We start from the raw sequence: 14,214 nt of genomic DNA, 5'->3' as shown, positions 1-14,214 counted from the left end.
TGATTGTAAGTAGCTTCTGTCCAAGTTTGGTAAAAATCCAGGATAATTTATGAATCTAATAAATGTTTTAAAAACTTAAACTGCAGAATGTATGTAATGTTGACTGGAAGAAAAACTAAGTCCATTTATAAGTAAAATACAGAAAAAATGGAACAAAATTTTATCAAAATTTCCTTCTAGATACTAGCTTTTGATCATAAACAAGCTTCTGTCCAAGTGTGGTACAAATCCAGGATAGTTTAAGAAAGTTGTTAAAATTTTAAAAACTTTAACCACAGAGTGAATGTAATGTTTCCTGGCAGAAAAACTAAGTCCATTTATAAGTAAAATACGGAAAAATGGAATTTATTTTTTACAAAATTTACTTCTGGATACTATCTTATGATCATAAACAAGCTTCTTTCCAAGTTTGGTAGAAATCTAGGATAGTTTAAGAAAGTTATTGAAATTTTAAAAACTTTAACCACAGAGTGAATGTAATGTTAACTGGCAGAAAAACTAAGTCCACTTATAAGTAAAATACGGAAAAAATGGAATTTTTTTTTTACAAAATTTACTTTTGAATATAATCTTATGATCATAAACAAGCTTCTGTCCAAGTTTGGTAGAAATCCAGGATAGTTTAAGAAAGTTATTAAAATTTCAAAAACTTTAACCACAGAGTGAATATTTGTGGACGCCGCCAAAGACGCCGACGGAATGTAGGATCGCTATGTCTCGCTTTTTCGACAAAAGTCGAAGGCTCGACAAAAAGGTATAAATGATGTTTTTATTTTTGCGTTTTTGACAAAATTAATTGGAATTTGCCCAACAAAATTTGCATGCAGTATCGCAATAATATATTTTGTCCTCTCAAATGTCAAATACTGTTTTTGAATCATATGTTTTCTCGTTTTCAAAGAAAAATGCGTTAAATTTCCATCTAAAAAAATGCAAACTTTAAGTTTGAAAGTTTTACTTGGGGATGGTATTATATTTATGTCTCTATCATTCCGATGATCCTTGATAATATGTGCATTGAAAATATTTACGAAAAGAGCCGGAATTCAACAAAATAATTTTGTTTTTGGATTTTAAGGTGACTACCCAAAACCGTAAATTGAGTGGTGCCCCATTAAAGGGCTAAAATACAAAAATGTGACCAAAGAAACTTTTTACGACCAGACAGAAATTAAAATATAGATATAATTCTATCATTTAAAACAATTTTCAGCTGTGTGTTATTCCGGTACATTAAACTCGTTAACTAAGCGTCTTTTTCGAGGTCAGTTGCAGTACTATATGTTGACTTCTAGGCATTACTTAGCTCTTTTGTAACTGGATTGGTTATTGTTTCATTGAGGTATACCCCAACTAACATCTCATTTTATATATATTCATTAGTGTCTTTGAACTTTTGATTATGTTTATAAAGCCATGCAAACCATCTTTGTATGGATCTTACTGTATATTGTAGAGCCTTTCGAAAGTTTTAATATACATAAAAGATGAAAGATATTTGTGTAAAAATGAACAACATTCATGTGTATATATATGTTTACTTTTGGGGTTACTCCTGGGGAAAAATGAAGGGCAAACCTTATGTAAGCAGATATAATTGGCGGATTTATTGCAACTAACCAAAGAAAGTAAGAGTTCCATTCTCTGACCATTGCTTACACATTAAATCTGCCACTTATTCTTACCCCCCTACTGGATCAAATGTAATGGAATTTGGTTGCTGTTTCTCTGTTCTTAAAATAGTAGTGATTAATCCATCATTGAATTTACCAGCTTGTACCACACCCTGAAAAGAAACATTCCAAATACAATACTGAATAAAAGAACACTGTTTAAGTGTTTCCTGCCAATGCATCCATTTGATCTGTCCAAGGGCAATAACTCATATATATTTTTTTTTGTTCTTTTAAACTTTTCCATAAATATGCTACATTAAATGATGAGCAGCCTACAATGCAATTGTTCATATTTCAAAGGGACATAACTCTTGTAAAAAAGTTGATCTGTGCTGATAATTGGAAATGTCCAAAACCTTGCTGTTATAAAATTTGATATAAATTTCATAAAAATCAAGAAATGTAGACGTGACAGTTTTTACAAAGCAACTTTACACTTACATAGCAAAGGGACATAATTCCTGTTTAAATGGTTGACCCTCACTGATTTTTTAACTTGTCCCAGACATTGTTGATTTAAACCTTTGGCAAAAATTTGATAAAAATTCAAAAAGAAATGTAGGCTTGAGAGCACTGACAATGCAAATTTCCATATACTCATATTTCAAAGGGGTATAATTCCTACAAAAATAGTTACTAAGCACAGATTTCATCCAAGATATTGATGATATAAACCTTTTATTTTTTTTTTTCATAAAAATCTGGCAAAAATTGTACGTATGAGAACACTTACAAGATCGGACAGATGCTCTGTATTTTGATGTCCCAGCACTGCAACTATCTATCTATTGTATTCCTCAACCAGTATTATAATGAGTGTAGTAAAATGCTTCATAGTTAATCAAAACCAATCTGACATGGAATAAACTCAATGACTAACCTGAACAGGATCTGACCAATACAGGATACGACTGTTCCAATCAACACATATATCAAACATTATATGACATGGAATAAACTTAATGACTAACCTGAACAGGATCTGTCCAATACAGGATACGACTGTTCCAGTCAACACATACATCAGACACAGTATGCAAGTTCTTGAATAGGATTTTCTCCCTTAAAATAAAATTCATAAGTCATTAAAATAAAAGAAAAATGTGTTTGAGGACACGAATTCCCCCGCTCAAGCATTAAACAAACAAAAATGGGACAGACGGACGGAGGGAAAGAAGGAAGGACAGAAAAACAGACGGTCAAGGGTAACACTTAATGCATTGTCGCTTATGGCAAGGGCATAAAAAATTGTGCAATGCAAACTACACTAAAATTAACAATCAACAATCAAAAATGCCTGGATGTGAATTTTTTTTTTTACTTATAATGTTACTCTGATACTGTGGATTCCTTCTCATGTCAGTACCAATTTGCTTGGATTGAGAAAAAATTGTTGTCATGTAGACTGATTTTAAGGTTTTTATCCATTATTTATGTTTAATTACCAAGTTTGCCTGCACTTTGTTTTTTACACTACATAGGTTTTAATTTTTTGGTTTTCAGGAGCATTAACTCAATTTCTTTACAGTAACAAAGTCATATGCTAAATTTAGCATTTTTTTTACAACTTAAAGGTTACAAACACGGAATTAATTTTGATGCATCAATGAAGTGAGATTATATAGCGCAATCGCAACATGAACTTCTATCATGTTACCCATAATTCTGTTTTTCATGTTTAAATCATACTGAATGTACTCTCTATCATAATCCTCCTCTAAAATAATCAGTAAGTCACAAGTCAATTTATCTTCAAAAGCATAACATATCTGAACTGAATTAATAAGACAACACGTGCTTACCTTGGCTTTGAATCGTTTAACTTGATGTGTGCAATCACCCCTCGACTAACATCTCTATACAGTAGCTCAGACCCTGATTGTGCTATGACAGAAACCTTTTTCATTTCCTCAGTGATGATATGAGTTATGAGATATTCCTGTTTCCCTATCCCACATAGTGGATAGTCCAATATAGCTCTGTTTTCTCCTATTAGTATCCTAGGACATTCTACATTATCTGCAAATAATGAAAGATACAAACGTTTCATTGGTAATACAAAAGGTGGTCAAAATGCCAGCAAAAAGGTTTTCCGTACATTTATTAGTGCCTAAGTTAAAGCAATCAAGGGCCATAACTCCTGAACAGTATTAGTCGAAATTGTAAAATCAAACTCGAACTCCATTTTGTCAGTGCATTGAAACATCACATGACAATTTATCAACCAATCAAGGACGATTACATCTGAATGGCAAAGTGAAAATTATATTGATCTTGACCTTGTCAGCCCACATGCATATACTCATCAAAATTCATAAATAAAAAACTAATTTTTAACTAGTGGAAGACATTTGTGTAAATCATAAGGCAATCAACAATATGATCTGAAAAAAAAAAGAAATAAGTAACCTAACCTTCTTTTGGATACAAGATGCATACCCTATTTTGTTCATGTTTCACTATTCATCCCTTAAAAAATGTCTGCAAGTTTTACTGAAATAACAATAAAGCCTATTCCTTAAAATACATTTTTCTAACTTTGCACTACAATATAAATCTTACCAATACATGTTTTTTTGTTGACATCTAAAACCTTGTTTACTGGACATCCACAGGTATGCCCTGTTTGAGAGGGGAGACAAATGTCTGAACATGGAGACAGCAAACATGCATTGTCTGAAATCAAACAATATCATGCTAGTAAAATAAGAAATTGTCTGAAATGCAGTGTTCACCCCAGGGCCTTTTAGCATCATGGTAATGTGATGCTATATTTCTTGAATGTGATGCTATCTGAAGTGGTTTTCTCATAGGTTGTGTTATGGATGTGATGCTATAATTTTTAGAAACAAGATGGTATTTCAAATTTCCCTGTTTACCAGGATGCTATATGAGATATCTGGGGAGAACACTGAAATGGTACAATAGATAGTTTTAAATTAACATAATTTGAGTTTTCCGTTTGGTGCCATGTTGGTGGTCAACACACAAGACTTCCTTCATAAAATTATCCTGAAGTCAAGACTTAACAAAAATTTGTTTTCTGTATAACTCATCAATACAATCTAGTAAGGATATCTTATCAAGACTTGTTTGTACCATATGTTTTAATTTGGTTAGTCAAAAACTGGACTATGGTTTCAGGTGTTTGGCAATTCTAAAAACTATCAATGAATGTAAAAGACATGATGGACAAAAAAGGATAATAAACAACAAGCCCTTTAGGCCAGATGACCTAAAAGATTGATGGATGGTAGATGTCAAATTGTAACAAAACTTAACAATGGTCCTTTTGTCAAGAAAAGCTTATAAGTTTTCTTTCATCAGTTGGATCAATTCTTTTTAAAATATTGATACCATATATATTTTTTAAATGCAGTAAACAAACAAATGAACAAACAATTGAACAACTGAACAAACGAATGGATGATTGATATTAAACTTGGTCTTTTGTTAATACATTTTTGTAGTCGAGTTCTCAAAATCTTTTTTTCCCCGATGGTCGTTCAAGAAAATCTGCTGGTCCTCACTTTCATTTCTTTTACAAAATACCAAAACTGTGTTGGTCCTATACAAAATTTTGGTGGTCAAAACCTCTTTTAGAGAACTTTGTTATAGGACTAGAAAATAAATTGAATTTGTAAAACATCATTATCAGTTTCCATAGAAAGACAACAGAACTTGCCTTGTTGCAATGAACCATGTCCAGAAGGATACAAAACTGGATGGTCTATAACAAGACTAGTCACATGATTTATTCCTGTTGCCAATGGTAACAACTGTCTGCCATTGAACTTATTAGCAGACATCACAGATGCATGGTCTTGGTCAGCCCAATACATGGCATCCTCAAAAACAAACAGTCCAAAGGGATTTACAACTTTCCTGGAGAGTACAATCTGCAAATAAAACATTCAAATACTGTCATCTCAGAATTATTTTTTGAATAATGGTAAAAAATGTTAGATTAATTATTGTGATTACAAGAACTGCAGCACACAAACAATGCTATCAAACTTAAATTCAAGTTATTATTTTTGCCAAACCTTTCCCATTGCAGTTTTCAGAATAATAAAAACATCACAAAATTTCTGCTTTTCCAGTATTGTTGATTCATTATTATTTGTGGGGTTCGCTGTATTAATTTTTGTGGATTTCAATGGTATACGTGAAACTAATCAAATCACATTTGCACACCTATGTTAAGAGGAACAATTAAGGTTAATCAATAATCTCAAGTTTATTCATGGAACAGCATAAAATGCAGGTAAAAAAGGTGCATTTGACCTTAAATATATGTAGAACTAAACAACAAAATTACATTATCTAGTATATAAAATCAGATTCTTATTCTAGTACCTGTCTGTCTGAACCATCCAGCTGGATACTTTCTATCCTATCTAATACAGAGTCTAACCAATACAACCTATCTGTAGGTGCATCTACAGCAAGACTGCTTAGGTGCTGAATATCATTATTTATTAGTATGTTCTTCATTTTGCCATCCATTTGGGATTTCATTATGCCAGGATTCTTACCAACCTCTGACCAAATAAGAATTCTGAAATCAATAAATATATCTGCTTGATTTGATACACATGAAATATTAGTATAAATAATAGACAATCATTCTTAGAAACTATTTTAAAGAAATATTAAAAGAAGCTATTATGGAATACTGTGAATTCAGAATTATTGCGAAGTTTTAATTAATGCGAATATTGCAAATGAGTATCGCAATAATAAAAATTTGCATTTTTGTACCTGATGCATATATCTGTATGAAAATTTTCTGGAAATCTCAATAATTAATCTCACATTTTTGTCCATTCTTCAAAAATCGCAATAATAAATGAACTCAATAATTCTGAATTGACAGTAATTTTACAACAAGAGTGCACACGCTGAAATGTCTTGCCTGTTTTACTGACCATTGATTTTATGTTGAAAGTCTTAAAGATAAAGGTTTTACTACAAGTATCACATAAACTTAACATTTTTAAAGATCCATGACAATTAGGTCAAGGTCAGATAAAAACTGTCACACAGACATGTACACCTTACAATTATTCCATACACCAAATATAGTTTATTGCTCATGGTCATTGAATAACAGACCAAAACACAAAAACTTAATGTTGACCAATAAACCATGGAAATGAGGTCAAGGTCAGATGATACTGGCTAGACAGACATGTACACCTTACAATCATTCCATACACCAATTATATTTGACCTATTACTATTAGTATTTGAAAAACAGACCAAAACACAAAAACTTAACATTGACCAATGAACCATGAAAATGAGGTCAAGGTCAGATGAAATCCACTAGACAGACATGTACAACTTACAATCCTTCCATACACCAAATACAGTTGACCTTTTGCTTATAGTACTTGAAAAACAGACCAAAACACAAAAACTCAACACTGACCAATGAATCATTTAAATGAGGTCAAGGTCAGATGACACCAGCTAGACAGACATGTACACCTTACAATTATTCCATACACCAAATATAGTTGACCTATTGCTTACAGTACTTAAATAAATTGCTTCGTCGAGCGCAGCTAGAGGGCGAAAATGGACACAATATTCGTGCTTGATACAGGTCTGAATTTGGATTGTAATTAAATATTGACACATAATAGGTTTCTGACACAGAATAACTGTAGTCAAAGAACTTAGAATTGGTCATATGATTTGAATTTATATTCAATTTTTTGCCTTTGTGCAATACACTATGCTGTTGCGAATTGACCCCCCCCAAAAAAAATTTCTGAAATCTGAAATGAGAAAAAATTGTCCCCCCCACAATTTTTTTTCACCTCCTCCCCCCCCCCCCCCTTTATCAAAAAAAAAATCTTTTCCCCCAAGATATGGTCAAAATCTCAATTCAAATTTCCAATGGAGTTTGCAATCATAATTACCCATTTAAATACATCATAAAAGTCTTAAAATAGAAAATGACATACATAATCATGGCTAAAATTAATATTCCTTAATCAGCATTTTTAATAGTAACTTCTAAAAATAAATTGACAGCTAATCACCTCAAGACAATACAACATTTTTTTATGCATAATTTTAAAAGCAGTGTAAGCTAGGTAATCCAAACATAACAGTGTACTTTTAAGAAATTGTCCATTAACCAGGAAACCCTTGTTTTTCCCCCTTTTTTGCCCCTTATTCATAAACGGTTTGAGCCATAACCCCCCAAAGCCAATCCTAACCATCCCTTTGTGGTATGGAAACTTGTGGTCTAATTTCAGAGAGATCCATACACCTTTCCACAAGTTATTGTCTGGAAACTAGAAAAATGCTTATTTGGGTCCCTTTTTGGCCTCTAATTCCTAAATTGTTAGGACCATAACCTCCAAAATCAATCCCAACCTTCCTTTTGTGGTAATAAACCTTGTGTTTAAATTTCATAGATTTCTATTTACCTATACTAAAGTTATTGTCCGGAAACCAAATATCTTGGGACGACGCAGACGACGACAACGTGATACCATTATACGACCGCAAAATTTTTTGCGATCGCATAAAAACAAACCAAAACACAAAAAAATTAACAATCACCAATGAACCATGAATATGAGGTCAAGGTCACATGAAACCTGTCAGTCTGACATGTACCCCTTACAATCATTCCATACACCACATATAGTTGACCTGCTGCTTGTAGTATCTGAGAAGCAGACCTAATCACGTAACTTTAACCTTGATCACTGATCCATGAATTGAGGTCGAGATCAGGTTAACCCTGTGTGACAGACATGTAGACGTTGCAAGGAACCCATATACCAAATATAGTTATCCTTTTACTCTTAATAAGTGAGAAATTCACATGAGAAAAAACCTGTAATTTTTTATCAAGCAGTCACTGAACCATGAAAATGAGATCAAATAAAATGTGCATATGACAGACAGAAATTTCGTAACATAAGGTATCTGCATACACGGTATGAAGCATCCAGGTCTTCTACCTTCTGAAATATAAAGCTTTATACAAATAGTTTACGCCGCCGCCGGATAGTAATACCTATGTCTCCCATACTGTTACTTTCGTCGCAGGGGGGACAGAACTCAATGAGCACACTTTGATAAGAAAGTTTCTTTTGAATTTCAAAGTGCAAACATAAATTTTATAAATATTTGATTGGTTGTTGAATCCTTAATGCCTAGTAAAAAAATATAAAAGCAAATTATTCTTGAATACTTATCATCCAGGGGAAAACATTCAAGCTTATTGAAGACAAACCATTATTTGAAGTAAATTTGTTTCAGGATTTATTTTGAACCACACATTTAGTGTTTCTACCCATGATGACAACACTGCAGTTTCAATATTTATATAAGATTGAAATTTATTAACCTGTGTTTATTTACAATGATTATGTCCTCTGGTGTGTGCAAATCTTTCTGTATCACTGTACATACTTCACCATAGCTATCACACACAATTATTCTATTTTTAAAACTGTCCACAATATACAGGTGATTTGTCACTGCATCTACTGCAATACCTCTAGGAGAGTCAACACCTAAATTATGTAAAGTAATTAAAGACAAATGTGTTCACATCAGACACTGTTGTTTTGATGCCAAATTAAACCAAGAAAGTTACCTACCATATAGGTAAAGTAGAACGAGTTCTTGTTAAGTTATAGTTTCCTCTCTATTTAAGTAGAATAAAACTCTTTTATTTCAGGTAAGATGACTCAATACACCAATCTCAAGTTGTTTTTTATGAATGAGTTAATTACTAACCGGTTGACAGAGAGTCAGTAGGTGTAAACGACATCATTGAACAATTGGATCTTACTGTGACGTAATAATATTAGCATTGTGACATATGAAATCTATGGGAAAGTGCACAAATTTGAAAGTTGTCTATTAACTTAACTATTTAAATATTCTTTCAAAACAGATCAAAATATAATTTTACATAAATATTTTTAGGATAGGCACATTCCAGATATCTAAACATTGCTTTTACCTAATAATAATTCAAAAATTGGCATTCTGATTTTAAAACTTATCATATTTTCAATTTCAGATAGCAAAAGTTCCATGAAATTATGTGGAGATACCTGTATCAACCACTTTCCACAGGTGACCATCGTCAATGTCATATTTATATACTGCCTTGTCTTTCTGGTCTGTCCAATATAAATGTCTGCCGTCTGCAGCTGTAAAGAAACACAAAGATTGAAGCAGGGCAGTCCAAGTATACTGTAAATTCAGAAAATAATGAGAATCCTTGAACTCTGGTAAAAATGTGAAATCTAATTAATGTGATTGCAAAAGTTTAATAAAGAAAAATCACTACTGAAATTCTGAATGCAAATTTTTATTAGTGCGACTCTGATACTGTCAAATTTTTTTCCATTTATAAAAAAATCACAATAATTTTGGAATTTACTGTATATTTTGAGACTCAATAGCAAAATATACATAAAATGTCCAGGTTCAGTAAAATTTTTTATCATTTAGTGGCTTAATTCATAAGTGACAGAAATGTGTTCTCTTAACACATAAAAATACCCTCAAAAATTGCCACACCCGTAACCATCTTTCTATTGCTAAAAAAAGGATACAAAGTCCAAGTCTATGGTGTAACACCTGACTCTAGCTTACCCTTCAGATGATATATGGGTATTTCCTGTTTAATAATATTCAAGAATTAAAAATGCTTGTGAGCACTTAGGGAGTAAAGATTGCCTTCATTTTCATTGTGAACTGCATTATAATAAGCAATGGATCAAATTTGAGCAATATTTTGAATTAAAGTTATCTTACTTATAGCCAGTATACATTATTTATAAATTGCTTGACATGGATAGGATCTAAAGAATGTTCACCTCACTGCACAAAGTAAAGGTAGAGATGAGGCCTGGGAGATAGCTAAATATAGCTGTCAAGCCAGTGACAATAGGTTTTCATTGCACTTAGTGCAATCTTAATTTAAGAAACTGAATTTCTTATAACTGTTACTAGACAAATACAATCATACCATCATTTATCATCAAAATAGAATTATAGTATACTTAGAACCATGATGGTATAAAACTGATTAAAAGACGAAAATTTTACCTATATTCTGAACATGACTGAGGTTATCTACAACTGTGACCAGTTCTTTGTTAGAAGACCTGATGTTGTATGATACAATTCTGTTGTATGCTGCTATATATAATACTGGATCAGAACCTGAAATTAATAGATAATTATTAAAAAAAGGTCAGAAAACAGTTCACCAATGGACAATGAAACATCGTAAGTCTAAGAAAAACAGACAATACAATAGCAAAAAAGGACAAGAGACAAACAACAGATTCTACTTTACATGTATCACCTGTCTTGCTGGTAATGGCAAGTACAAATTCATTCATTAAACACATCAAGTATCTCTTTAGATTGTTATCCAAATTTTGGTGTTGTTTTACTTCTCAAACCTGCGCCATGAGCGCATGATACACCCGTTGCTTTTTCAAAGAATAAAGTTTCATTACTACTCAATGTCATATCAGAAATTTATAAAAACAAGAGTGCACACGCTGAAATGTCTCGCCTTCTTTACTAATCATTGATATTATGTTGATAGTCCTAAATATAAAGCTTTATTACAACTGTCACATAAACTAAACATTAACCAAGTAAACTAAACATTGACCAATGAACCATGAAAATGAGGTCAAGGTCAGATGAACCATGCTAGGCAGGCATGTACAGCTAACAATTCTTCCATACAACAAATATAGTTGACCTATTGCTTATAGTTTAAGAAAAACAGACCAAAACACAAAAACTTAACACTGAGCAATGAACCTTGAAAATGAGGTCAAGATCAAATAAAACCTGCGTGACTGCCAAATAGATCATAAAATATTTCCATACACCAAATATAGTTGAACTATTGCATATAGTATTAGAAAAAAAGAACAAAACTCAAAAAACTTAACTTTGACCACTGAACCATGAAAATGAGGTCATGGTCAGATGACACCTGCCCGCTAGACATGTACACCTTACAATCATCCATACACCAAATATAGTAAACCTATGGCATACAGTATAAGAAAAACAGACCAAAACACAAAAACTTAACTATAACCACTGAACCATGAAAATGAGGTCAAGGTCAGATGACACCTGCCAGTTGGACATGTACACCTTACAGTCCTTCCATACACCGAATATACAAGACCTATTGCTTATAGTATCTGAGATATGGACTTGACCACCAAAACTTAACCTTGTTCACTGATCCATAAAATGAGGTTGAGGTCAAGTGAAAACTGTCTGACGGGCATGAGGACCTTGCAAGGTACGCACATACCAAATATAGTTGAACTATTGCATATAGTATTAGAAAAAAAGACCAAAACTCAAAAACTTAACTTTGACCACTGAACCATGAAAATGAGGTCAAGGTCAGATGACACCTGCCCGCTAGACATGTACACCTTACAATCATTCCATACACCAAATAAAGTAGACCTATGGCATACAGTATAAGAAAAACAGACCAAAACACAAAAACTTAACTATAACCACTGAACCATGAAAATGAGGTCAAGGTCAGATGACACCTGCCAGTTGGACATGTACACCTTACAGTCCTTCCATACACCGAATATACAAGACCTATTGCTTATAGTATCTGAGATATGGACTTGACCACCAAAATTTAACCTTGTTCACTGATCCATAAAATGAGGTCGAGGTCAAGTGAAAACTGTCTGACGGGCATGAGGACCTTGCAAGGTACGCACATACCAAATATAGTTGAACTATTGCATATAGTATTAGAAAAAAAGAACAAAACTCAAAAACTTAACTTTGACCACTGAACCATGAAAATGAGGTCAAGGTCAGATGACACCTGCCCGCTAGACATGTACACCTTACAATCATTCCATACACCAAATAAAGTAGACCTATGGCATACAGTATAAGAAAAACAGACCAAAACACAAAAACTTAACTATGACCACTGAACCATGAAAATGAGGTCAAGGTCAGATGACACCTGCCAGTTGGACATGTACACCTTACAGTCCTTCCATACACCGAATATACAAGACCTATTGCTTATAGTATCTGAGATATGGACTTGACCACCAAAACTTAACCTTGTTCACTGATCCATGAAATGAGGTTGAGGTCAAGTGAAAACTGTCTGACGGGCATGAGGACCTTGCAAGGTACGCACATACCAAATATAGTTATCCTATTACTTATAATAAGAGAGAATCTAACATGACAAAAAATCTGAACTTTTTTTTCAAGTAGTCACTGAACCATGAAAATGAGGTCAAGGACATTGGACATGTGACTGACGGAAACTTCGTAACATGAGGCATCCATATACAAAGTATGAAGCATCCAGACCTTCCACCTTCTAAAATATAAAGCTTTTAAGAAGTGAGCTAACGCCACGCCGCCGCCGCCGCCGGATCACTATCCCTATGTCGAGCTTTCTGCGACAAAATGTCGCAGGCTCGACAAAAACTAATGGGCGGTCATTTTAATAGATATAAACCAGTCACCAAAGTTTCATGAAAACTGCTCAAAGCACTTTTGAGTTATTGTCCGAAAACTGGAAAATCACCCCTTTTTTATAAATAAAATCCCATAAATCGGAAAAGTAAAATCTAAAATTTATAAAAATCAAAAGGGAGCTCATGTCAATAGATATTAACAATTCATTATTAAAGTTTTATGAAAACTGCTCATAGCATTTAATTTGAGTTATTGTCTGAAAACTGGAAAATCCCCTTTTTTAATGAATAAAACCCCATACCTTGGAAACATAAAATCTAAAATTCATAAACATCGAACGGGAGCTCAAATCAATAGATATAAACAATTCACCAAAGTTTCTTACAAATTGGTGAAAGTGTTTTTCAGTTATTGTCCGAAAACTGGAAAATCACCCTTTTTTAAAGAATAAAACCCCATAACTGGGAAACGTAAAATCTAAAATTTATAAAAATTAAAAAGGAGCTCAGGTCAATAGATATAAACAACTCACCAAAGTTTCATGCAAATTGGTTAAAGTGTTTTTGAGTTATTGTCAGACATGTTGATGACGGGCAGACAGACGGACGGACAACAGTATTCCATAATACGTCCCGTAAACGGGCGTATAAAAACTATTCAAAGTTTTACAAAATCCAACATCGTACAGAAAGCGGTTTTCCTTCTCAAATTTGTACAGAACAATATATTTGATTTGTATTTCTCAATGGGTCATTAAAGGTATAAAACCACTAATTCATAGCCCCATTGCTTTCTATGTTAAATTCTGCAATTTCAAGCATTAATGGCTACTTTATCTTAAGTTCAAAAAATGTGGCAGTTATTTCATGTCAAACCTGTACCTTATCCTGGCTTGTGCTGAAAAAATCAACATACCTTTAATTGCATATTAGAGCGTTCTGGTTCCCGGAAGTTTGATAGTACAAAAACAGGAACTTCTGATCTGAACAACAGGCCAAATGAGCCCTCTTATTAAAATTTCTTA

At 32.9% G+C, this 14,214-nt stretch overlaps 2 protein-coding genes and 1 long non-coding RNA gene across 3 annotated transcripts in view; 1 reads left to right on the top strand and 2 right to left on the bottom strand.

Annotated features, from left to right (window-relative positions):
- The window catches only part of LOC127729225 (low-density lipoprotein receptor-related protein 2-like), a 56,546-nt gene extending 52,189 nt beyond the window's left edge, over positions 1–4,357 (bottom strand). Inside the window, exons 1-4 of the mRNA XM_052236952.1 lie at positions 4,239–4,357; positions 3,479–3,695; positions 2,648–2,738; positions 1,686–1,786 (exon numbers count right to left, since the gene is read on the bottom strand). Coding sequence (XP_052092912.1) covers positions 1,686–1,786; positions 2,648–2,738; positions 3,479–3,582 — 296 coding nt within the window. The 5' untranslated portion in view covers positions 3,583–3,695; positions 4,239–4,357. The remainder of the gene's footprint in view (positions 1–1,685; positions 1,787–2,647; positions 2,739–3,478; positions 3,696–4,238) is intronic.
- Positions 4,358–5,138: 781 nt separating this feature from the next.
- LOC127729230 (very low-density lipoprotein receptor-like) overlaps positions 5,139–14,214 on the bottom strand; it is a 62,321-nt gene continuing 53,245 nt past the window's right edge. Inside the window, exons 7-11 of the mRNA XM_052236963.1 lie at positions 10,779–10,895; positions 9,776–9,874; positions 9,058–9,226; positions 6,036–6,237; positions 5,139–5,575 (exon numbers count right to left, since the gene is read on the bottom strand). Coding sequence (XP_052092923.1) covers positions 5,297–5,575; positions 6,036–6,237; positions 9,058–9,226; positions 9,776–9,874; positions 10,779–10,895 — 866 coding nt within the window. The 3' untranslated portion in view covers positions 5,139–5,296. The remainder of the gene's footprint in view (positions 5,576–6,035; positions 6,238–9,057; positions 9,227–9,775; positions 9,875–10,778; positions 10,896–14,214) is intronic.
- LOC127729250 (uncharacterized) lies at positions 11,820–13,199 on the top strand. The gene is made up of 2 exons (XR_007994562.1): positions 11,820–11,965; positions 12,406–13,199. It is a non-coding gene; the product is annotated as an uncharacterized LOC127729250 (long non-coding RNA).

Source organism: Mytilus californianus, unplaced genomic scaffold, assembly GCF_021869535.1.
Source record: "Mytilus californianus isolate M0D057914Y unplaced genomic scaffold, xbMytCali1.0.p SCAF_2, whole genome shotgun sequence".
Classification (NCBI taxonomy): Eukaryota; Metazoa; Mollusca; class Bivalvia; order Mytilida; family Mytilidae; genus Mytilus; species Mytilus californianus.
This window is presented reverse-complemented; position numbering and strand designations above follow the sequence as displayed.